This window comes from Pygocentrus nattereri, chromosome 18, assembly GCF_015220715.1.
Source record: "Pygocentrus nattereri isolate fPygNat1 chromosome 18, fPygNat1.pri, whole genome shotgun sequence".
Lineage (NCBI taxonomy): Eukaryota > Metazoa > Chordata > Actinopteri > Characiformes > Serrasalmidae > Pygocentrus > Pygocentrus nattereri.
In genome coordinates this window covers 3572061-3597318 of record NC_051228.1, presented here as the reverse complement: position 1 = coordinate 3597318, position 25258 = coordinate 3572061, and the positions used below count along the sequence as shown (strand labels likewise).

The window sequence follows — 25258 nt, the reverse complement described above, 5'->3', positions numbered from 1 at the left end:
TAGTGCTGAAATGTGCTCAATCTCCGCATTTGTGCCCGGATTCGTTGAATATAACCGCTAGAACGTTTTGTGCAATGTAAGGAAAGTTTTGAATAGACATAATTGATGATATTATACGCAACACATCCAATTCAAATTTTAGATTTGGAATAAATGGCAGGAAAAAAATAATATTGTGGAGGAATTGCTGGAGGCGTTGTGGTTCATTATGTGGCAGGTAGAGACTTTGGAGTGCACAGGAAAACACTGCAGAAAGAACAAGGAGAAAAGACCGCTGCACTTTCAGAATTCATGCTCTAAGTGCCGCTATTGGACAAGAATTGTCAAGATCACAGTGTTAATCCGCCACAGTCCCTCCTCCAGTCTCATACTGACGAATTTATGAAGGAGGGATCAGCGTTTCTGCTTTTCGTCTTAGAAAAGCCTGAATCTCGGAATATTATTTGTTTCTTTAAAACAAATCAGGTTTACTTTTATTTTAACTGTCGCTGGATGATAACTTGGCTTTCTGTGTGGATTATTTGCGCTCGCGTGTAGTTTCTCAGCATCGACGCAGATCTACAATGCAGTTAAAATGGCAGACCGTGTTTTTCTTTCTCTGTGTTTACGGGATGGACGTCGTCTTTTGCCAAGCGCGGTATTCCATCCCGGAGGAGATGACAGAGGGATCCTTTGTGGGCAACATCGCCAAGGATTTGGGAATCGAGATAAGTCGACTGATTTCAGGAAAAGCTCGAGTTGTAACAAAGGGCGGTCGCCAGTATGTGGAACTGAGCAGAGACAAAGGCGCTCTGGTAGTGAAGGAGAGGATAGACCGAGAGGAGCTCTGTAAGCAAACAACGCCCTGCAGCTTCAGCTTTGATCTGATCATTGAGAACCCGATTCAGCTTCATCGCATCACAGTTGAGGTGCAAGATATAAATGATAACTCTCCGAAATTCCCTAAATCTGTCGTTCATTTAAAAATTAGCGAAAATACAGCATCTGGGACGCGCTTTCCATTAGACAGCGCTGTAGATTTGGACGTAGGTATTAATGGAATTCAAAACTATGCGCTTAGTCCTACTGACAATTTTAAGCTGGACGTTAACAACCGAGCCGATGGCAAAAAATACGTAGAAATGGTTTTGCAGCGTGAACTGGATCGAGAAGAACGTAACGAGCTAAAATTAGTTCTGACAGCCTACGACGGAGGGTCACCGAAAAAATCCAGCACAGCTCAAATTCATATTTCTGTCTTAGACGTTAATGATAACACACCAGCATGTAATCAGGCTCTATATAAAGCAGAAGTGAAAGAAAACTCCCCGATCGGCTCTGTTTTAACCACAGTAAGCGCTGCTGATGCTGATGAAGGTGTAAATGGAGAAGTCTCATATTCATTTGCGCAAGCTAGTGAAGACGCAAGGCATGTATTCGACATAAATTCAGAAACAGGACAAATTACATTATTAAACCGTTTAGATTACGAGACAGAAAAGAGCTATCAGCTAGACATTAAGGCAATGGACAATGGAGGTCTCGCAGATACATGTAAAATAATCATAGATGTTGTTGATGTGAACGATAATCCTCCCACCATTCAGCTCATGTCATTTTCTAACACCATCGCTGAGAATTCTCCAGTAGGAACCACCGTAGCTGTTATTAATGTAGAGGACGCAGATTCTGGTCAAAACGGAGTCGTGCAGTGCAAAATAAATGAACATATACCGTTTAAAATAGAGTCATCACTCACTGATTACTATGCACTGGTAACTGATGAAATTCTTGATCGAGAAAATATTGCAGAATATAACATCACCATATTGGTCAGCGATCAGGGAAGTCCAGCTCTACACAGTAATAAAACACTGACTGTTAAGATTTCAGATGTGAATGATAACGCACCCGTTTTCGGTTCTGATCAGTTCAGAACCTTTATTACTGAAAACAATTCACCAGGTGTGGCTGTGCTGACCGTTAAAGCAGGCGATGCTGACTGGGGCCCAAATGCGCGATTGTCGTATTTCTTGGAGGACAGTGACGTAATGGGCAACCCAGTCAGTTCTTTGGTGTCCATTAATTCAGATAGCGGAGTTATACATGCTGTGAGGTCATTTGATTATGAACAGATGAAGAGTTTGACCTTTAATGTGACGGCGCGAGACGGTGGATCCCCTCCATTAAGTTCTGAAGTTATGGTGACAATCATTGTTCAAGACCAGAACGACAACGCTCCTCAGGTTCTGTACCCAGTACAGACTGGTGGCTCTGTGGTGGCTGAGATTGTGCCTCGATCAGCAGATGTTGGCTATCTGGTGACCAAAGTGGTGGCTGTTGATGTGGACTCTGGACAGAATGCCTGGCTCTCCTACAAACTCCAGAAAGCCACAGACAGGGCGCTGTTTGAAGTGGGCCCACAGAATGGAGAGATACGGACTGTGCGCCAGGTCACTGATAAAGATGCAGTGAAACAGAAGCTCACTGTTGTTGTGGAGGATAACGGACAGCCGTCTCGCTCAGCTGTAGTGAACATCAATGTAGCTGTAGCGGACAGTTTCCCTGAAGTGGTCTCGGAGTTCTCGGACTTTACGCACAGCAAAGAATACAACGATAACCTGACTTTTTACTTAGTTTTAGCTCTGGCTGCTGTTTCTTTCCTGTTCATCACTACTGTAGTAGTTATAATATCAGTGAAGATCTACAGATGGAGACAGTCTCGTATTTTCTATCAGTCCAGTCTCCCAGTTATTCCGTACTATCCACCCGGTTACGCAGACACAGGAGTTACTGGAACTCTGCCGCACATGTACAATTATGACGTCTGTATGACGACCAACTCGAGGAAAAGTGACTGTAAATATTCTACACTTGGTGGTCAGAGTGTTTTAGTGGTGGACCAGAGTTTCTCAGAGACACTGCAGCGCGTGATGAAGGAGAAGGAATTCTTGGAAAATGCAGAATCTCCTGAAATGGTAGGTAGTTGCTTACTTTAGTTCTGGTAATTAGTTGCATTTGACTGATATATCATGTTGTAGACTTTATTTCATATAAAGTCTTGTGTCTGTTTTTATTTATTTATTTAATTATTTATTTATTTATATTTTACTTTGAAGAGGAACTCTTGAACCAAAGCATTTGATAATAGTTTGTACTCAAAATTTCTCTCGTCATCACCTTTCCCAATGAGGGTAAGGAAGTAAAAGTGGATAAAACATTTTGAACCTTTACGGTGTTTCACTTAATGAGGCTACATGCCACTTACATAAGTTTGTCATGTCAAATACCAAAACCCTTTATAAACATGATGAATGATCATTCAAATGGGCGTCAATCCCTATAAGTTTCACATTTCCCAATTTTCACCATTTTTTTTTAAAGTAACCTTTATACCAAATGAAGCCTTTAGGAAGAAACATTTATTTGTAAATATGAATCCAGGTTTATGTTAGTTATCATGACAAACTTACGTAGGTGTCAGGTACGTTCATTAGCAGTACTCTATAAGAATCTGATCCCCAAAAAAATATTGAACTACATGTGTAAAATCCATATGACTTCATATTTCCCCCATTATTTCAAAACAGCAAAGTCACAGTCTAAACATTCACCTTGCACCTGTTAATTTATAAACAAATATTTCAAGCACATAGCACTGTACAATTAACACCAGAAGGAAGCTACGATTTTGTACTGCGTTGAATTGATAAATGTTGATTTTTAGCATGTCTGTCTGCGAATAGCACATGTTCATTTCAAATTAAAATGGATACATTGTTGATTTAAAGCTCTTCATTTGAAGTACGAAACCTCCATGAATGTTGTTGGCAAGAAATTCTGATAATAATGTGAGATTTAGCTTTCTCATCTCAAAATCAGCGATTGTAATTTAATGACTTCAGTATTTCAGACACAATCGTATCTTGCGTGCTCAGGTGGGACTGGGTGTGTAAACTGTACAGCGAAATGAGGCCTGTAGCTAATACATCATTGGTGAGACTGGGAGTGATACATATTATGCCTTTCACAACCATTTCCTGCCCCCCTACTTCAGAACCATAATTTGAGAGAAAGTGACGTTGCTGAATTAACGACTGACTTCAGTACGACATTATTTTCATGCTGTTTCAAGCTGATCCTTAAAATATTTTTTGTATGTCAAAGGTTTGTTGAAATTGGTTGTGAACAGAAATGTATGTCTTAAGGTTGACCTGTGATCTCAAGTGTTACATAGAGAACCCCCTCCGCACTGTGCTTGGTGGTGCTGTTCTTCTCCTTGGTGCTGAAATGTGTCCAATTTCATTCATTTCAGCATTTTTGAACCGATTAATTCTAGATAACCTTTAAAACGTCTTGGTGAATGCATGGAATGTTTGAATAAGCATAGCTGATGATATTATATGCTAAACATCCAATGAAAAATTGAGCTTTTGAATAAAAGGGTGGACAATTGAGTATTTTGGAGGAATTGCCGGAGGCGTTGTGGTTCATTATGTGGCAGGAGACTGTGGAGTGGACAGGAAAACACTGCAGAAAGCAGAAGAAGAAAAGACCGCTGCACTTTCAGAATTCATGCTCTAAGTGCCGCTATTGGACAAGAATTGACAAGATCGCAGTTTTAATACACCACAGTCCCTCCTCCAGTCTCATACTGACGAATTTATGAAGGAGGGATCAGCGTTTCTGCTTTTCGTCTTAGAAAAGCCTGAATCTCCGGTGATTATTAGTTTCTTTAAAACAAATCAAGTTTACTTTTCTTTTAACTGTCTCTGGATGATAACTTGGCTTTCTGTGTGGATTATTTGCGCTCGCGTGTCGTTTCTCAACATCGTCGGAGATCTACAATGCAGTTAAAATGGCAGACCGTGTTTTTCTTTCTGTGTGTTTACGGGATGGACGTCGTCTTTTGTCAAGCGCGGTATTCCATCCCGGAGGAGATGCCAGAGGGATCCTTTGTGGGCAACATCGCCAAGGATTTGGGAATCGAGATAAGTAGACTGATTTCAGGAAAGGCTCGAGTTGTAACAAAGGGCGGTCGCCAGTATGTGGAACTGAGCAGAGACAAAGGCGCTCTGGTAGTGAAGGAGAGGATAGACCGAGAGGAGCTCTGTAAGCAAACAACGCCCTGCAGCTTCAGCTTTGATCTGATCATCGAGAACCCGATTCAGCTTCATCGCATCACAGTTGAGGTGCAAGATATAAATGATAATGCGCCAATATTTCCTAAAGATACTGTAAATTTGCAAATTAGCGAAAGTACAGCGTCAGGGAAACGCTTTCCTTTAGACAGCGCTGTAGATTTGGACGTAGATATCAATGGAATTCAAAGCTATGCGCTTAGCCCTACTGATAATTTCAAACTGGAAATAAATAACCAGCCTGATGGCCAGAAGAACGTAGAAATGGTTTTGCAGCACGAGCTGGACCGAGAGGAGCGCGATGAGCTAAAATTAGTTCTCGTAGCTTATGACGGAGGATCGCCGAGAAAATCTAGCGCAGTTCAAATTCATATCTCTGTATTAGATAGCAATGACAATGCTCCAGTATGTAAACAGGCACTTTATAAAGCCGAAGTGATGGAGAATTCTCCACTTGGTAAAGTCGTAACTGCAGTAAGCGCTGCTGATGCTGATGAAGGTGTAAATGGAGAAGTCTCATATTCATTTGCTCAGGCCAGTAAAGAAGCGAGGAATCTTTTCGGGATAACCTGGGAAACAGGAGAAATTACAACATTACATAAGTTAGATTATGAAAGAGAGACGCGCTATCAATTAAATGTCGAAGCTAAGGATAAAGGAGGTCTTGCAGATACGTGTAAAGTGATCATAGACGTTGTTGATGTGAACGATAATCCTCCCACCATTCAGCTCATGTCATTTTCTAACACCATCGCTGAGAATTCTCCAGTAGGAACCACCGTAGCTGTTATTAATGTAGAGGACGCAGATTCTGGTCAAAACGGAGTCGTGCAGTGCAAAATAAATGAACATATACCGTTTAAAATAGAGTCATCACTCACTGATTACTATGCACTGGTAACTGATGAAATTCTTGATCGAGAAAATATTGCAGAATATAACATCACCATATTGGTCAGCGATCAGGGAAGTCCAGCTCTACACAGTAATAAAACACTGACTGTTAAGATTTCAGATGTGAATGATAACGCACCCGTTTTCGGTTCTGATCAGTTCAGAACCTTTATTACCGAAAACAATTCACCAGGTGTGGCTTTGCTGACCGTTAAAGCAGGCGATGCTGACTGGGGCCCAAATGCGCGATTGTCCTATTTTTTGGAGGACAGTGACGTAATGGGCCACCCAGTCAGTTCTTTGGTGTCCATTAATTCAGACAGTGGAGTTATACATGCTGTGAGGTCATTTGATTATGAACAGATGAAGAGTTTGACTTTTAACGTAACAGCGCGAGACGGTGGATCCCCTCCATTAAGTTCTGAAGTTATGGTGACGATCATTGTTCAAGACCAGAACGACAACGCTCCTCAGGTTCTGTACCCAGTACAGACTGGTGGCTCTGTGGTGGCTGAGATTGTGCCTCGTTCAGCAGATGTTGGCTATCTGGTCACCAAAGTGGTGGCTGTTGATGTGGACTCTGGACAGAATGCCTGGCTCTCCTACAAACTCCAGAAAGCCACAGACAGGGCGCTGTTTGAAGTGGGCCCACAGAATGGAGAGATTCGGACTGTGCGCCAGGTCACTGATAAAGATGCAGTGAAACAGAAGCTCACTGTTGTTGTGGAGGATAACGGACAGCCGTCTCGCTCAGCTGTAGTGAACATCAATGTAGCTGTAGCGGACAGTTTCCCTGAAGTGGTCTCGGAGTTCTCGGACTTTACGCTCAGCAAAGAATACAACGATAACCTGACTTTTTACTTAGTTTTAGCTCTTGCTGCTGTTTCTTTCCTGTTCATCACTACTGTAGTAGTTATAATATCAGTGAAGATCTACAGGTGGAGACAGTCTCGTATTTTCTATCAGTCCAGTCTCCCAGTTATTCCGTACTATCCACCCGGTTACGCAGACACAGGAGTTACTGGAACTCTGCCGCACATGTACAATTATGACGTCTGTATGACGACCAACTCGAGGAAAAGTGACTGTAAATATTCTACACTTGGTGGTCAGAGTGTTTTAGTGGTGGACCAGAGTTTCTCAGAGACTCTGCAGCGCGCGATGAAGGAGAAGGAATTCCTGGAAAATCCAGAATCTCCTGAAATGGTAGGTTGTTGCTTATTATATTTATTCATTTATCTTTGTTAAACTTTAATGATACGCTCTGGATTCGCATTATTTGGTAATAGCTCTCATTCAAACTTTCATCAACGTTGGGCTTGTGACTTAAATTTAGGGCAGCATGATATTGCGAGGGTCACTTTAAGTGCCTTAGACCACGCGCATGTGCACTACAATATGTATGAGAGAGAGAGAGAGAGAGAGAGAGAGAGAGAGTAGAGATGCCAATAGGTATATGCACATGGTGGAAAGCTTTAAGTTGTAGCCTCTATGTTCTGCCTACTGCTGTTATTCTGGATTGTGATGAGTGGAGTTTGGGTGGTCCCCAGCCAAATAAATGGTCTCCATTACAACGCACCTTCTGAATCCTGTGTGTTCCCTTTGGAGGACTGGGCAAGTACCTGTCCATCCAGTAGCATCTCTCTCCCCGGGAGCGTTTGCCCCACCAGCTACTATCACAATATATTAAGCAATATTTTGGTATTCATTTATTATTGATGCCTATTTCAGAGTCTTTAAATCTTTGAAAATGGCTACCACATGCAAATAAGGTATCAGGGTTATGGTGAATGAGAAAATCCAACTTTTAATCTAAGCTAAAACATGGATGGACATCAGTTATAACAGATATTCATTTTAATAGGACATTGTAAATCATTGTTTTGACTACACAGTCAGTCTCCTGTAAACACAATAAAGCGCAACAAACTGTAATCTAGAATTATACTGCTCATAGACAAAATGAACAAGCTTGTTTTAAATACCCAGTTTTCTCTTATTACAATATTCTACACCAGAAATAAGAAGTAAAAGTAAGTGGACGATAAAATAGTTGCTAAAACTTTACAGTAGGGTTCTCTTAAACAGCCTACATCCCACCTATATAAGCTTGTCATGACAACTGACCTAACCATATATGAATGTTTCTAAATGCTTATTCAAATATTTGTCAAGTACTGACATTTTTTTTGTTTTCACAATTTTGATGAAAGTTAGCTAAAGAATCCTTTATAACAAAACAGGTCTATGTTAAATAACATTTACAATTATGGATGTAGAGTTTTGTTAGTTGTCATGACAAAATCATGTAGCTGGCATATAGACTCATTAACAGGACTCTATAAGAAACTGGTTCCAAGTAATTTATTTGAGATGAATAACAGATAGTTTTCTTCATTTATTTTTTAAAACAAAAAATGAAAAAAAAACAAGCTAAAGAGCTAACAACAAGCTAACACTCACTTTGAACCTATTGCTCTACACCAATACACTACAAGCCCATAACACTGCATACGTGTATGATTTTAAAATGAGAGCAAATTCAGGTGATTTACAATTAAATCCAATTTCCACCGCCTGTTAAAGTTTATCAGAAATGTGAGTTGGTCAGTTTTTCTCTGGTCAGTACCTCTAAATTACTTCATGTAATATTACCACCCTGCCCTGGTCAGCCAGTATACTGCTAGACTTTTTAGCATGTGTGTCTGAGAATAGCAAATGTTTTTCATTTCAAATTAAAATTGAAGAATTGCTGATTTAAAGCACGTTAGTTGAAGTACATAACCTCCATTAATCTGAGTGGCAAGAAATGTAAAATATTAATGTGAAATGTTATTTTATTATCTCAAAATCAATTGTTGTTATATAAACACGTCACTGTTTCACACAAAACATTGTAACATATCCTGTGTCCTCAAGTGTGACTGGGTGTACAGCGAAATCAGCCCTATAGCTTATTCCGCATTGGTGAAAGTGAGAGTTGTACATCTTGCGCCATTTCACAACCTTTTCTTGTTCCCACTTCTTCATAACCAGAAGCATATTTTTGAGAGAAAGTGACATTGCTGAATTACGGACAGAGTTAAATACCTTATTTTCATGCTGTTTGAAGATGATCCTGAAAATAATTGATTTGTATTGCATGAAGTTCGCGACGACTGTTGCTCACAGAAATGCATGTCATGAGGTTGACCTGTGATCTCAAGTGTTACACAGACAACACCCTCCTCACTGTAGCTGCTGGCGCTGTTCTTCTGCTTGGTGCTGAAATGTGTTCAGTTTCATTCATTTCAATATTTGTGCGCCGATTCGTTCAAAATAACCTTTAAGACGTCTTGGAGAATGTATGCGACTATTTTATTGCGCATGGCTGATGATATTATACGCAAAAGACCCAGTGGAAAATTGAGATTTTTAATAAATGGGTGAACAGTTTCATATTTTGGAGGAATTGCTGGAGGCGTTATGGTTCATTCTGTGTCAGGAGATTTTGGAGTGCACAGGAAAGCACTGCAGAAAGAACAAGGAGAAAAGACCGCTGCACTTTCAGAATTCATGCTCTAAGTGCCGCTATTGGACAAGAATTGACGAGATCACAGTGTTAATCCGCCACAGTCCCTCCTCCAGTCTCATACTGACGAATTTATGAAGGAGGGATCAGCGTTTCTGCTTTTCGTCTTAGAAAACCATGAATCTCGTATGATTATTAGTTTCTTTAAAACAAATCAGGTTTACTTTTCTTTTAACTGTCGCTGGATGATAACTTGGCTTTCTGTGTGGATTATTTGCGCTCGCGTGTCGTTTCTCAGCATCGTCGCAGATCTACAATGCAGTTAAAATGGCAGACCGTGTTTTTCTTTCTGTGTGTTTACGGGATGGACGTCGTCTTTTGCCAAGCGCGGTATTCCATCCCGGAGGAGATGCCAGAGGGATCCTTTGTGGGAAACATCGCCAAGGATTTGGGAATCGAGATAAGTAGACTGATTTCAGGAAAAGCTCGCGTTGTAACAAAGGGCGGTCGCCAGTATGTGGAACTGAGCAGAGACAAAGGCGCTCTGGTAGTGAAGGAGAGGATAGACCGAGAGGAGCTCTGTGAGCAAACAACGCCCTGCAGCTTCAGCTTTGATCTGATAATTGAGAACCCGATTCAGCTTCATCGCATCACAGTTGAGGTGCAAGACATAAATGATAATGCGCCAATATTTCCTAAAGATACTGTAAAATTGCAAATTAGCGAAAGTACAGCGTCAGGGAAACGCTTTCCTTTAGACAGCGCTGTAGATTTAGACGTAGATATTAATGGAATTCAAAGCTATGCGCTTAGTCCTACTGATAATTTTAAATTGGAAATAAATAACCAGCCTGATGGCCAGAAGAACGTAGAAATGGTTTTGCATCACGAGCTGGACCGAGAGGAGCGCGATGAGCTAAAATTAGTTCTCGTAGCTTATGACGGAGGATCGCCGAGAAAATCTAGCGCAGTTCAAATTCATATCTCTGTATTAGATAGCAATGACAATGCTCCAGTATGTAAACAGGCACTTTATAAAGCCGAAGTGATGGAGAATTCTCCAGTTGGTACAGTCGTAACTGCTGTAAGCGCTGCTGATGCTGATGAAGGTGTAAATGGAGAAGTCTCATATTCATTTGCTCAGGCCAGTAAAAAAGCCAGGAAGCTTTTTGGGATAAACTGGCAAACAGGAGAAATTACAACAATAGACAACCTAGATTACGAGAAAGAAAAGAGCTATCAATTAAATGTCGAAGCAAAGGATAAAGGAGGTCTTGCAGATACGTGTAAAGTGATCATAGACGTTGTTGATGTGAACGATAATCCTCCCACCATTCAGCTCATGTCATTTTCTAACACCATCGCTGAGAATTCTCCAGTAGGAACCACCGTAGCTGTTATTAATGTAGAGGACGCAGATTCTGGTCAAAACGGAGTCGTGCAGTGCAAAATAAATGAACATATACCGTTTAAAATAGAGTCATCACTCACTGATTACTATGCACTGGTAACTGATGAAATTCTTGATCGAGAAAATATTGCAGAATATAACATCACCATATTGGTCAGCGATCAGGGAAGTCCAGCTCTACACAGTAATAAAACACTAACTGTTAAGATTTCAGATGTGAATGATAACGCACCCGTTTTCGGTTCTGATCAGTTCAGAACCTTTATTACTGAAAACAATTCACCAGGTGTGGCTGTGCTGACCGTTAAAGCAGGCGATGCTGACTGGGGCCCAAATGCGCGATTGTCGTATTTCTTGGAGGACAGTGACGTAATGGGCAACCCAGTCAGTTCTTTGGTGTCCATTAATTCAGATAGTGGAGTTATATATGCTGTGAGGTCATTTGATTATGAACAGATGAAGAGTTTGACGTTTAACGTAACAGCGCGAGACGGTGGATCCCCTCCATTAAGTTCTGAAGTTATGGTGACGATCATTGTTCAAGACCAGAACGACAACGCTCCTCAGGTTCTGTACCCAGTACAGACTGGTGGCTCTGTGGTGGCTGAGATTGTGCCTCGTTCAGCAGATGTTGGCTATCTGGTGACGAAAGTGGTGGCTGTTGATGTGGACTCTGGACAGAATGCCTGGCTCTCCTACAAACTCCAGAAAGCCACAGACAGGGCGCTGTTTGAAGTGGGCCCACAGAATGGAGAGATACGGACGGTGCGCCAGGTCACTGATAAAGATGCAGTGAAACAGAAGCTCACTGTTGTTGTGGAGGATAACGGACAGCCGTCTCGCTCAGCTGTAGTGAACATCAATGTAGCTGTTGCAGATAGTTTCCCTGAAGTGGTCTCGGAGTTCTCGGACTTTACGCACAGCAAAGAATACAACGATAGCCTGACTTTTTACTTAGTTTTAGCTCTTGCTGCTGTTTCTTTCCTGTTCATCACTACTGTAGTAGTTATAATATCAGTGAAGATCTACAGATGGAGACAGTCTCGTATTTTCTATCAGTCCAGTCTCCCAGTTATTCCGTACTATCCACCCGGTTACGCAGACACAGGAGTTACTGGAACTCTGCCGCACATGTACAATTATGACGTCTGTATGACGACCAACTCGAGGAAAAGTGACTGTAAATATTCTACACTTGGTGGTCAGAGTGTTTTAGTGGTGGACCAGAGTTTCTCAGAGACTCTGCAGCGCGCGATGAAGGAGAAGGAATTCCTGGAAAATGCAGAATCTCCGGAAATGGTAGGTTGTTGCTTAATTTATTCATTCATTTATCTTTGTTAAACTTTAATGATACGCTCTGGATTCGCATTATTTGGTAATAGCTCTCATTCAAACTTTCATCAACGTTGGGCTTGTGACTTAAATTTAGGGAAGCATGATATTGTGAGGGTCAGTTTAAGTGCCTTAGACCACGCGCATGTGCACTACAATATGTATGAGAGAGAGAGAGAGAGAGAGAGAGAGAGAGAGAGAGAGAGAGAGTAGAGATGCCAATAGGTATATGCACATGGTGGAAAGCTCTAAGTTGTAGCCTCTATGTTCTGCCTACTGCTGTTATTCTGGATTGTGATGAGTGGAGTTTGGGTGGTCCCCAGCCAAATAAATGGTCTCCATTACAACGCACCTTCTGAATCCTTTGTGTTCCCTTTGGAGGACTGGGCAAGTACCTGTCCATCCAGTAGCATCTCTCTCCCCGGGAGCGTTTGCCCCACCAGCTACGATCACAATATATTAAGCAATATTTTGGTATTCATTTATTATTGATGCCTATTTCACAGTCTTTAAATCTTTGAAAATGGCTACCACATGCAAATAAGGTATCAGGGTTCTGGTGAAGGAGAAAATCCAACTTTTAATCTAAGCTAAAACATGGATGGACATCAGTTATAACAGATATTAATTTTATTAGGACATTGTAAATCATTGTTTTGAGTACACAGTCAGTCTCCTGGAAACACAATAAAGCGCAACAAACTGTAATCTAGATTTCTACTGCTTACAGACAAAATGAACAAGCTTGTTTTAAATACCCAGTTTTCTCTTATTACAATATTCTACACCAGAAATAAGAAGTAAAAGTAAGTGGACGATAAAATAATTGCTAAAACTTTACAGTAAGGTTCTCTTGAGCAGCTTACATCCCACCTGTATAAGCTTTTCATGACAACTGACCTAACCCTACATAAAGATTTCAAAATGCTTATTCAAATATTTGTCATGTACTGGCAATTTTTCTATTCTCAATTTTGATGAAAGTTAGCTAAAGAATCCTTTATAACAGAACAGGTCTATGTTAAATAACATTTACAATTATGGATGTAGAGTTTTGTTAGTTGTCATTACAAAATCATGTAGCTGGCATATAGACTCATTAACAGGACTCTATAAGAAACTGGTTCCAAGTAATTTATTTGAGATGAATAACAGATAGTTTTCTTCATTTATTTTTTAAAACAAAAAAGGAAAAAAAACAAGCTAACACTCACTTTGAACCTATTGCTCTACACCAATACACTACAAGCCCATAACACTGAATACGTGTATAATTTTAAAATGAGGGAAAATTCAGGTGATTTACAACTAAATCCAATTTCCACCGCCTGTTAAAGTTTGTAAGAAATGTGAGTTGGTCAGTTGTTCTCTGGTCAGTACCTCTAAATTACTTCATGTAATATTACCACCCCCGCCCTGGTCAGCCAGTATACTGCTATACTTTTTAGCATGTGTGTCTGAGAATAGCAAATATTTTTCACTTCAAATTAAAATTGAAGAATTGCTGATTTAAAGCACGTTAGTTGAAGTACATAACCACCAATAATTTGACTGGCAAGAAATGTAAAATATTAATGTGAAATGTTATTTTATTATCTCAAAATCAGCTGTTGTTATATAAACACGTCACTGTTTCACACAAAACATTGTAACTTATTCTGTGTGCTCAAGTGTGACTGGGTGTACAGCGAAATCAGCCCTATAGCTTATTCCGCATTGGTGAAAGTGAGAGTTGTACATCTTGTGCCATTTCACAACCTTTTCTTGTTTCCACTTCTTCATAACCAGAAGCATATTTTTGAGAGAAAGTGACATTGCTGAATTACGGACAGAGTTAAATACCTTATTTTCATGCTGTTTGAAGATGATCCTGAAAATAATTTACTTGTATTGCACGAAGTTCGCGACGACTGTTGCTCACAGAAATGCATGTCATGAGGTTGACCTGTGATCTCAAGTGTTACACAGAGAACACCCTCCTCACTGTAGCTGCTGGCGCTGTTCTTCTCCTTGGTGCTGAAATGTGTTCAGTTTCATTCATTTCAATATTTGTGCGCCGAATCGTTCAAAATAACCTTTAAAACGTCTTGGAGAATGTATGCGACTATTTTATTGCGCATGGCTGATATTACACGCAAAAGATTCAGTGGAAAATTGAGATTTTTAATAAATGGGTGAACAGTTTCATATTGTAGAGGGATTGCTGGAGGCATTGTGGTTCATTTTGTGTCAGGAGACTTTGGAGTGCACAGGAAAGCACTGTAGAAAGAACAAGGAGAAAAGACCGCTGCACTTTCAGAATTCATGCTCTAAGTGCCGCTATTGGACAAGAATTGACGAGATCACAGTGTTAATCCGCCACAGTCCCTCCTCCAGTCTCATACTGACGAATTTATGAAGGAGGGATCAGCGTTTCTGCTTTTCGTCTTAGAAAAGCCTGAATCTCGGGTGATTATTAGTTTCTTTAAAACGAATCAGGTTTACTTTTCTTTTAACTGTCTCTGGATGATAACTTGGCTTTCTGTGTGGATTATTTTCGCTCGCGTGTCGTTTCCCAGCATCGTCGGAGATCTACAATGCAGTTAAAATGGCAGACCGTGTTTTTCTTTCTGTGTTTTTACGGGATGGACGTCGTCTTTTGCCAAGCGCGGTATTCCATCCCGGAGGAGATGCCGGAGGGATCCTTTGTGGGCAACATCGCCCAGGACCTGGGAATCGAGATAAGTCGACTGATTTCAGGAAAAGCTCGAGTTGTAACAAAGGGCGGTCGCCAGTATGTGGAACTGAGCAGAGACAAAGGCGCTCTGGTAGTGAAGGAGAGGATAGACCGAGAGGAGCTCTGTAAGCAAACAACGCCCTGCAGCTTCAGCTTTGATCTGATCATTGAGAACCCGATTCAGCTTCATCGAATCACAGTTGAGGTGCAAGATATTAACGATAATGCTCCCAAATTTCCGAAGGCTACGGTTAATATGAAAATTAGCGAAAGTACAGCGTCAGGGAAACGCTTTCCTTTAGACAGCGCTGTAGATTTGGACGTAGATATTAATGGAATTCAAAGCTATGCGCTTAGTCCTACTGATAATTTTAAATTGGAAATAAATAACCAGCCTGATGGCCAGAAGAACGTAGAAATGGTTTTGCATCACGAGCTGGACCGAGAGGAGCGCGATGAGCTAAAATTAGTTCTCGTAGCTTATGACGGAGGATCGCCGAGAAAATCTAGCGCAGTTCAAATTCATATCTCTGTATTAGATAGCAATGACAATGCTCCAGTATGTAAACAGGCACTTTATAAAGCCGAAGTGATGGAGAATTCTCCAGTTGGTACAGTCGTAACTGCAGTAAGCGCTGCTGATGCTGATGAAGGTGTAAATGGAGAAGTCTCATATTCATTTGCTCAGGCCAGTGAAAAAGCCAGAAACCTTTTCGAGATAAACTCAGAAACAGGAGAAATTACAACAGTACACCAGTTAGATTACGAGACAGAAAAAAACTTTCAATTAAATGTCGAAGCTAAGGATAAAGGAGGTCTTGCAGATACGTGTAAAGTGATCATAGACGTTGTTGATGTGAACGATAATCCTCCCACCATTCAGCTCATGTCATTTTCTAACACCATTGCTGAGAATTCTCCAGTAGGAACCACCGTAGCTGTTATTAATGTAGAGGACGCAGATTCTGGTCAAAACGGAGTCGTGCAGTGCAAAATAAATGAACATATACCGTTTAAAATAGAGTCATCACTCACTGATTACTATGCACTGGTAACTGATGAAATTCTTGATCGAGAAAATATTGCAGAATATAACATCACCATATTGGTCAGCGATCAGGGAAGTCCAGCTCTACACAGTAACAAAACTCTAACTGTTAAGATTTCAGATGTGAATGATAACGCACCCGTTTTCGGTTCTGATCAGTTCAGAACCTTTATTACTGAAAACAATTCACCAGGTGTGGCTGTGCTGACTGTTAAAGCAGGCGATGCTGACTGGGGCCCAAATGCGCGATTGTCGTACTTCTTGGAGGACAGTGACGTAATGGGCAACCCAGTCAGTTCTTTGGTGTCCATTAATTCAGATAGCGGAGTTATACATGCTGTGAGGTCATTTGATTATGAACAGATGAAGAGTTTGACTTTTAACGTGACAGCGCGAGACGGTGGATCCCCTCCATTAAGTTCTGAAGTTATGGTGACGATCATTGTTCAAGACCAGAACGACAACGCTCCTCAGGTTCTGTACCCAGTGCAGACTGGTGGCTCTGTGGTGGCTGAGATTGTGCCTCGTTCAGCAGATGTTGGCTATCTGGTGACCAAAGTGGTGGTTGTTGATGTGGACTCTGGACAGAATGCCTGGCTCTCCTACAAACTCCAGAAAGCCACAGACAGGGCGCTGTTTGAAGTGGGCCCACAGAATGGAGAGATTCGGACTGTGCGCCAGGTCACTGATAAAGATGCAGTGAAACAGAAGCTCACTGTTGTTGTGGAGGATAACGGACAGCCGTCTCGCTCAGCTGTAGTGAACATCAATATAGCTGTAGCGGACAGTTTCCCTGAAGTGGTCTCCGAGTTCTCGGACTTTACGCTCAGCAAAGAATACAACGATAACCTGACTTTTTACTTAGTTTTAGCTCTTGCTGCTGTTTCTTTCCTGTTCATCACTACTGTAGTAGTTATAATATCAGTGAAGATCTACAGGTGGAGACAGTCTCGTATTTTCTATCAGTCCAGTCTCCCAGTTATTCCGTACTATCCACCCGGTTACGCAGACACAGGAGTTACTGGAACTCTGCCGCACATGTACAATTATGACGTCTGTATGACGACCAACTCGAGGAAAAGTGACTGTAAATATTCTACACTTGGTGGTCAGAGTGTTTTAGTGGTGGACCAGAGTTTCTCAGAGACTCTGCAGCGCGCGATGAAGGAAAAGGAACTCCTGGAAAATCCAGAATCTCCTGAAATGGTAGGTTGTTGCTTACTTGATTGATTTATTTGTGCTAAACTTTAATGACAGGCCCTGGAACCACAGTATTTGGTAACAGCTGGCATTCAAGCTTTCTTCAACGTTGGGGTTTTGACTTTAATTTAGGGCAGCATGACACATTAAGCAATATTTTGATATTCATATATTACTGATTCCTAGTTCAGAGTCTTGATGTCCTAGAAAATTTCGACCCTATGTAAATAAGGTATTGGGGTTCCGCTTAAAGAGATAATCCAACGTTTAATCTAAGCTAAAACATTGATTAACGTCATTTGTAACATATATTCATTTTAATAGGATATTGTCAATGATTGTTTTGTCTACACAGTCAGTCTCCTGGAAACACAGTAAAGAACAAAAACCTATAGCCTAGATTTCTACTGCTTACTGACAAAATGAGCAAGCTTGTTTTACATACCCAGGTTTCTGCTATTGCAATATTCTACACTGGAAATAAGAAGTAACAGTAAGTGGATGGTAAAATAATTGGTAAAACTTTACAGTAGGGTTCTCTTGAGCAGCCTACATCCCACCTGTATAAGCTTGACGTAACAACTGACCTAACCCTACATGAAGATTTCTAAATGCTTATTCAAATATTTGTCATGTACTGTCATTTTTTTTTTGTTTTCCCAATTTTGATGAAAGTTAGCTAAAGAAGCCTTTATAACAGAAAAGTTCTGTGTTAAAAAAAAAACATTTACAATTATGGATGTAGAGTTTTGTCAGTTGTCATAACAAACTCATGTAGGGGGCATAGACTCATTAACAGGACTCTATGAGGAAGTGATTCCAAGTAATTTATTTGAGATAAATAATGGATATTTTTTCTTCATTTATTTTTTAAAACAAAACAGGAAACAAACAGGCTAAACACTCAGTTTCAACCTATTGTTTTACACCTAAACACTTCAAGCACATAACACTGTATACGTGTATAATTTTAAAATGAGGGAAAATTCAGGTGATTTACAAGTAAATCCAATTTCCACTGCCTGTTAAAGTTTGTAAGAAATGTGAGTTGGTCAGTTTTTCTCTGGTCAGTACCTCTAAATTACTTTCTGTAATATTACCACCCTGCCCTGGTCAGCCAGTATACTGCTAGACTTTTTAGCATGTGTGTCTGAGAATAGCAAATATTTTTCACTTTAAATTAAAATTGAAGAATTGCTGATTTAAAGCACGTTAGTTGAAGTATAGAACCTCAATTAATATGAGTGGCAAGAAATGTATAATATTAATGTGAAATGTTATTTTATTATCTCAAAATCAGCTGTTGTTATATAAACACGTCACTGTTTCACACAAAACATTGTAACTTATCCTGTGTGCTCAAGTGTGACTGGGTGTACAGCGAAATCAGCCCTATAGCTTATTCCGCATTGGTGAAAGTGAGAGTTGTACATCTTGTGCCATTTCACAACCTTTTCTTGTTCCCACTTCTTCATAACCAGAAGCATATTTTTGAGAGAAAGTGACATTGCTGAATTACGGACAGAGTTAAATACCTTATTTTCATGCCGTTTGAAGATGATCCTGAAAATAATTGATTTGTATTGCACGAAGTTCGTGACGACTGTTGCGCACAGAAATGCATGTCATGAGGTTGACCTGTGATCTCAAGTGTTACACAGAGAACACCCTCCTCACTGTAGCTGCGGGCGCTGTTCTTCTGCTTGGTGCTGAAATGTGTTCAGTTTCATTCATTTCAATATTTGTGCGCCGATTCCTTCTAAACAACCTTTAAAACGTCTTGGAGAATGTACGGGACTATTTTATTGCGCATAGCTGATGATATTACACGCAAATGATTCAGTGGAAAATTGAGATTTTTAATAAATGGGTGAACAGTTTCATATTGTAGAGGGATTGCTGGAGGCGTCATGGTTCATTCTGTGTCATTAGATTTTGGAGTGCACAGGAAAACACTGCAGAAAGAACAAGGAGAAAATACCGCTGCACTTTCAGAATTCATGCTCTAAGTGCCGCTATTGGACAAGAATTGACGAGATCACAGTGTTAATCCGCCACAGTCCCTCCTCCAGTTTCATACTGACGAATTTATGAAGGAGGGATCAGCGTTTCTGCTTTTCCTCTTAGAAAAGCCTGAATCTCCGGTGATTATTAGTTTCTTTAAAACGAATCAGGTTTACTTTTCTTTTAACTGTCGCTGGATGATAACTTGGCTTTCTGTGTGGATTATTTGCGCTCGCGTGTCGTTTCTCAGCATCGTCGGAGATCTACAATGCAGTTAAAATGGCAGACCGTGTTTTTCTTTCTGTGTTTTTACGGGATGGACGTCGTCTTTTGCCAAGCGCGGTATTCCATCCCAGAGGAGATGCCAGAGGGATCCTTTGTGGGCAACATCGCCCAGGACCTGGGAATCGAGATAAGTCGACTGATTTCAGGAAAAGCTCGAGTTGTAACAAAGGGCGGTCGCCAGTATGTGGAACTGAGCAGAGACAAAGGCGCTCTGGTAGTGAAGGAGAGGATAGACCGAGAGGAGCTCTGTGAGCAAACAACGCCCTGCAGCTTCAGCTTTGATCTGATCATTGAGAACCCGATTCAGCTTCATCGCATCACAGTTGAGGTGCAAGATATAAATGATAATTCTCCGAAATTTCCGAACACTATGGTTAATATAAAAATTAGCGAAAGTACAGCGTCAGGGAAACGCTTTCCTTTAGACGGCGCTGTAGATTTGGACGTAGATATCAATGGAATTCAAAGCTATGCGCTTAGTCCTACTGATAATTTTAAATTGGAAATAAATAACCAGCCTGATGGCCAGAAGAACGTAGAAATGGTTTTGCATCACGAGCTGGACCGAGAGGAGCGAGATGAGCTAAAATTAGTTCTCGTAGCTTATGACGGAGGATCGCCGAGAAAATCTAGCGCAGTTCAAATTCATATCTCTGTATTAGATAGCAATGACAATGCTCCAGTATGTCAAAAGGCACTTTATAAAGCCGAAGTGATGGAGAATTCTCCAGTTGGTACAGTCGTAGCTACAGTAAGCGCTGCTGATGCTGATGAAGGTGTAAATGGAGAAGTCTCATATTCATTTGCTCAGGCCAGTGAAAAAGCCCGAAATCGTTTCAAGATCAATTCAGAAACAGGAGAAATTACAACATTAATCCACTTAGATTACGAGAAAGAGAAAAACTTTCAATTAAATGTAAAAGCAATGGATAAAGGCACCCTGGCCGACACGTGTAAAGTGATCATAGACGTTGTGGATGTGAACGATAATCCTCCCACCATTCAGCTCATGTCATTTTCTAACACCATAGCTGAGAATTCTCCAGTAGGAACCACCGTAGCTGTTATTAATGTAGAGGACGCAGATTCTGGTCAAAACGGAGTCGTGCAGTGCAAAATAAATGAACATATACCGTTTAAAATAGAGTCATCACTCACTGATTACTATGCACTGGTAACTGATGAAATTCTTGATCGAGAAAATATTGCAGAATATAACATCACCATATTGGTCAGCGATCAGGGAAGTCCAGCTCTACACAGTAATAAAACACTGACTGTTAAGATTTCAGATGTGAATGATAACGCACCCGTTTTCGGTTCTGACCAGTTCAGAACCTTTATTACTGAAAACAATTCACCAGGTGTGGCTGTGCTGACCGTTAAAGCACGCGATGCTGACTGGGGCCCAAATGCGCGATTGTCATATTTTTTGGAGGACAGTGACGTAATGGGCAACCCAGTCAGTTCTTTGGTGTCCATTAATTCAGACAGCGGAGTTATACATGCTGTGAGGTCATTTGATTATGAACAGATGAAGAGTTTGACCTTTAACGTGACAGCGCGAGACGGTGGATCCCCTCCACTAAGTTCTGAAGTTATGGTGACGATCAGTGTTCAAGACCAGAACGACAACGCTCCTCAGGTTCTGTACCCAGTACAGACTGGTGTCTCTGTGGTGGCTGAGATTGTGCCTCGTTCAGCAGATGTTGGCTATCTGGTGACCAAAGTGGTGGCTGTTGATGTGGACTCTGGACAGAATGCCTGGCTCTCCTACAAACTCCAGAAAGCCACAGACAGGGCGCTGTTTGAAGTGGGCCCACAGAATGGAGAGATACGGACTGTGCGCCAGGTCACTGATAAAGATGCAGTGAAACAGAAGCTCACTGTTGTTGTGGAGGATAACGGACAGCCGTCTCGCTCAGCTGTAGTGAACATCAATGTAGCTGTAGCGGACAGTTTCCCTGAAGTGGTCTCGGAGTTCTCGGACTTTACGCTCAGCAAAGAATACAACGATAACCTGACTTTTTACTTAGTTTTAGCTCTGGCTGCTGTTTCTTTCCTGTTCATCACTACTGTAGTAGTTATAATATCAGTGAAGATCTACAGATGGAGACAGTCTCGTATTTTCTATCAGTCCAGTCTCCCAGTTATTCCGTACTATCCACCCGGTTACGCAGACACAGGAGTTACTGGATCTCTGCCGCACATGTACAATTATGACGTCTGTATGACGACCAACTCGAGGAAAAGTGACTGTAAATATTCTACACTTGGTGGTCAGAGTGTTTTAGTGGTGGACCAGAGTTTCTCAGAGACTCTGCAGCGCGCGATGAAGGAGAAGGAATTTTTTGAAAATCCAGAATCTCCAGAAATGGTAGGACATTCCGTTGTTTATCTTGTATAATTCATCATCTTTGGTTAGAATTTGCTCATTTAATATTTTGTTTACAGTTCCTAAGAATCCCATTTTCGTAGTACAGTCACTTGGTGTTCTTAGCCATATGTAAATACTTGACATAAACCTTTATAGTGTGTTTTCAGTAGCCATAATTGCATGTGTAAGACTTCATAAACCAAGACTAAGTGAATTTCTAAAGTCAACTTTCATGGCACTTTATCATAACATCGTACATGTTTTAATATTTTAGTGCACTTTTTCAATTCAAACTGTCTTACCTGTTGTAAGCTTTACTGAAGTGTTTATACACACTAATTATTCATCCTGATGTACCTCTTAATATGGTTTTACACTGCATTGCAAATTCATGCTTATACGATTTGTTTACTTAAATATGTTTTAATAGATTCTGAAACCATTTGGTTTACAAACTGTTTTGGCATGTAAATATGAACTTTTAGAAACAATTATAACTTGTTTCTGTCTTTCTGAGGTATCACATATACCATATAATGGCTCAAAAATGCATTTAAAAATATTATGAATATATTATTTCCAGTACTTTTATGATTATTAATTTTGTTTTTATTTCACATTGTTTATTTTTAACCCCTCAAAATCCCTGGCTTATTACATGCTAAGGCTTATTATCCACTAACTTCAGTGCAATATGTGAATATGCCTTATGGCTGTGTTCATTCAATAGGTTGATGTAGCCATTTACTAGATAGCTTGTAGTGCAACATGATTTACATATTTTCTTACTCGTGATTAGTAATTATTTGTCTCCAAGTCATAATGTCACGCATCCCTCTGGCTCAGACTTACACACAAACTCCATTTCCCAGAATCCCTTTGGACAACTCTTGACTGTTCCAATTTCGCAATCCACCAATCACCGTTCACACTCACCTAAATACTGGTCTGTTGCACTTCTGTGTTTCCTATGTGACCAGTCTTACTCTGGTTTTTGAGCCCGAGCTTTAGACTAGTTACTTTGCGAGGTTTTACTTCTCCCAGTAGAGTTACTGGGTGTTTTCCGATTGTTGTTAACACATGTTGTTACACATATTTTAGTTTTAGAATATTGCTGAAGATTTTTGTGCACAGAAGTTCAAGTTTTCAAATAAAAAAATATTCAACATTCGTATTTTCATAAGGCTGATTAAAATGGGGAAAGACAGTTCACACTGTCCTCCTTCCTCAGACGTGCTTACTAAGTGGTTCTGATTTTATGTGCTCTCACTATATATATATATATATATATATATATATATATATATATATATATATCACTGAAGGAAATAAGTATTTGATCCTCCACTGACTTTAAAAGATTTAATACAATAACAATAAATAAATGAAACATCTCATAATTTAATGCCAGCTTTATTTTAACAGTGACACATAGAATATCAAAAGAAAAACCCAGACAATTACATGAAATGAGAAATAAAAGGAAATAAGTATTTGACCCTCTAGTAACACATCATTTAATACTTGGTGGCAAAACCCTTGTTGGCAAGCACAGCAGTCAGACTTTTCTTGTAGTTTTTCATAAGGTTTGCACACACTACAGGAGTAATTTTGGCCCACTCCTCTCTGCAGATCATCTCCAAATCCTTAAGGTTTTTAGGCATGCATTTGGAAGCATGAAGCTTCAGCTCTCTCCATAGATTTTCTATGGGATTGAGGTCAGGAGACTGGCTAGGCCATTACATGACCTTGATATGCTTCTTATAGAGCCACTCCTTTGTTTCCTTGGCTGTATGTTTTGGGTCGTTCTCATGCTGGAAGACCCATCCATGACCCATTTTCAGTGCCCTGGTGGAGGCAAGGAGGTTGTCACCCAGGATTTTGCGATACATGGCCCCGTTCATCTTCCCGTCGATGCAGTGAAGTTGGCCTGTGCCCTTAGAAGAAAAACACCCACAAAACATAATAATATTCCACCACCATGCTTGATGGTGGGGATGGTGTTCTTAGGGTTATATTCTCTATTTTTCTTCCTCCAAACACGTCGAGTTGAGCTGAGGCCAAAGAGCTCAATTTTGGTCTCATCTGACTACAGCACCTTCTCCCAGTCTCTCTCGGAGTCATTAATATGTTCATTGGCAAACTTGAAGCGGGCCTGGACGTGAGCCTTCTTGAGCAGAGGAACCTTACATGCACTGCAGGATTTTAAACCATTACGTCTCAGTGTATTACTGTATTAGCTGCCTTGAGATCATTAACCAGCTCTTCCTGTGTAATTCTTGGCTGATTTTTAACCTTTCTCATGTTCAATGAGATTCCACAAGGTGATATCTTGCATGGAGCTTCAGGCCGCGGTCGACTGACAGTAATGTTGTACTTCTTTCACTTCCGAATAATTGCACCAACAGTTGTCACCTTCTCATCCAGCTTCTTACTTATGGCTTTGTAGCCAATTCCAGCCTTGTGTATAGGTCAACAATTGTGTCCCTGACATCTTTAGACAGCTCTTTAGTCTTGCCCATGGTGGAGATGTTGGAGTGTCACTGAATCTGTTGGCAGGTGGTTTTTATACAGGTGACAATTTTTGGGACAGGTGTCTCTCTTGCAGGTAATGACTTCACTGAGATTAGGGTGTGTCAGTAGTCTGTGGGAGCCAACATTATTCATGGTTTTTAGGGGATCAAATACTTATTTCCCTCAATTAAATGCAAATTATTTTTTATTTAAATATTATTTAATTTTCTAGATTTTCTTTTTGATATTCCATCTCTCACTGATGAAAAATCAGTGGGGGATCAAATACTTATTTTCTCCACTGTATATATATATATATATATATATATATCTTGGAATATGCTTTATGATCTGTTGGTGTCTTTCTGAACTGAACAGACAATTATACAAAGTGTTTTATAATCAGCAGCAGAATACTGCATTTTTAAAAATCATATAAACAACAACAGCAATAATGACAACAATAACAATAATAATATTAATACTAGTTTTAATAGAAGAAACTTTTTTTGTTTTTTAGCAATAATCCAAAGACTCCTAGAATTATTAATTCATAGGTGAAATGCCATTTGCCTCGTACATTTCACTTTACATTCCTTTATACTCTACAATAATCATATCTTTAAATTCAATGTGCAATATTTTTCTATACAAATTGTAACATCTGTTATTACTATTTCTATGTTTTTGTGTCTGTCTAGCATGTCTATGTGCAGTTGCCTTTATGATATATGTATGTGTATTTTGCACATTTGGAGTTGGAGAAAGGCTATCTCGTTCAGCTTTGCCCTCCTTGTTGTATAGTTTGCATGACAAAGTTCACTTTCACTTGACAATAATTCAGCA

The 25258-nt window shown here is 40.2% G+C and overlaps 1 protein-coding gene across 26 annotated transcripts in view; it reads left to right on the top strand.

Annotated features, from left to right (window-relative positions):
* The window catches only part of LOC108437803 (protocadherin alpha-C2-like), a 334331-nt gene that overhangs the window by 168735 nt on the left and 140338 nt on the right, over window positions 1-25258 (top strand). The window contains exon 1 of one of the 26 annotated variants that reach the window (XM_037547167.1): window positions 524-2957. The exons of 20 other annotated variants lie outside the window; for them this stretch is intronic. In XM_037547167.1, coding sequence (XP_037403064.1) covers window positions 564-2957 — 2394 coding nt within the window. In that variant the 5' untranslated portion in view covers window positions 524-563. Of the gene's footprint in view, window positions 1-523; window positions 2958-4694; window positions 7221-9679; window positions 12236-14671; window positions 17239-19366; window positions 21899-25258 lie in introns of those variants that run through there. 5 more of the 26 variants (XM_037547168.1, XM_037547162.1, XM_037547180.1 and 2 more) reach the window with 5 other exon arrangements.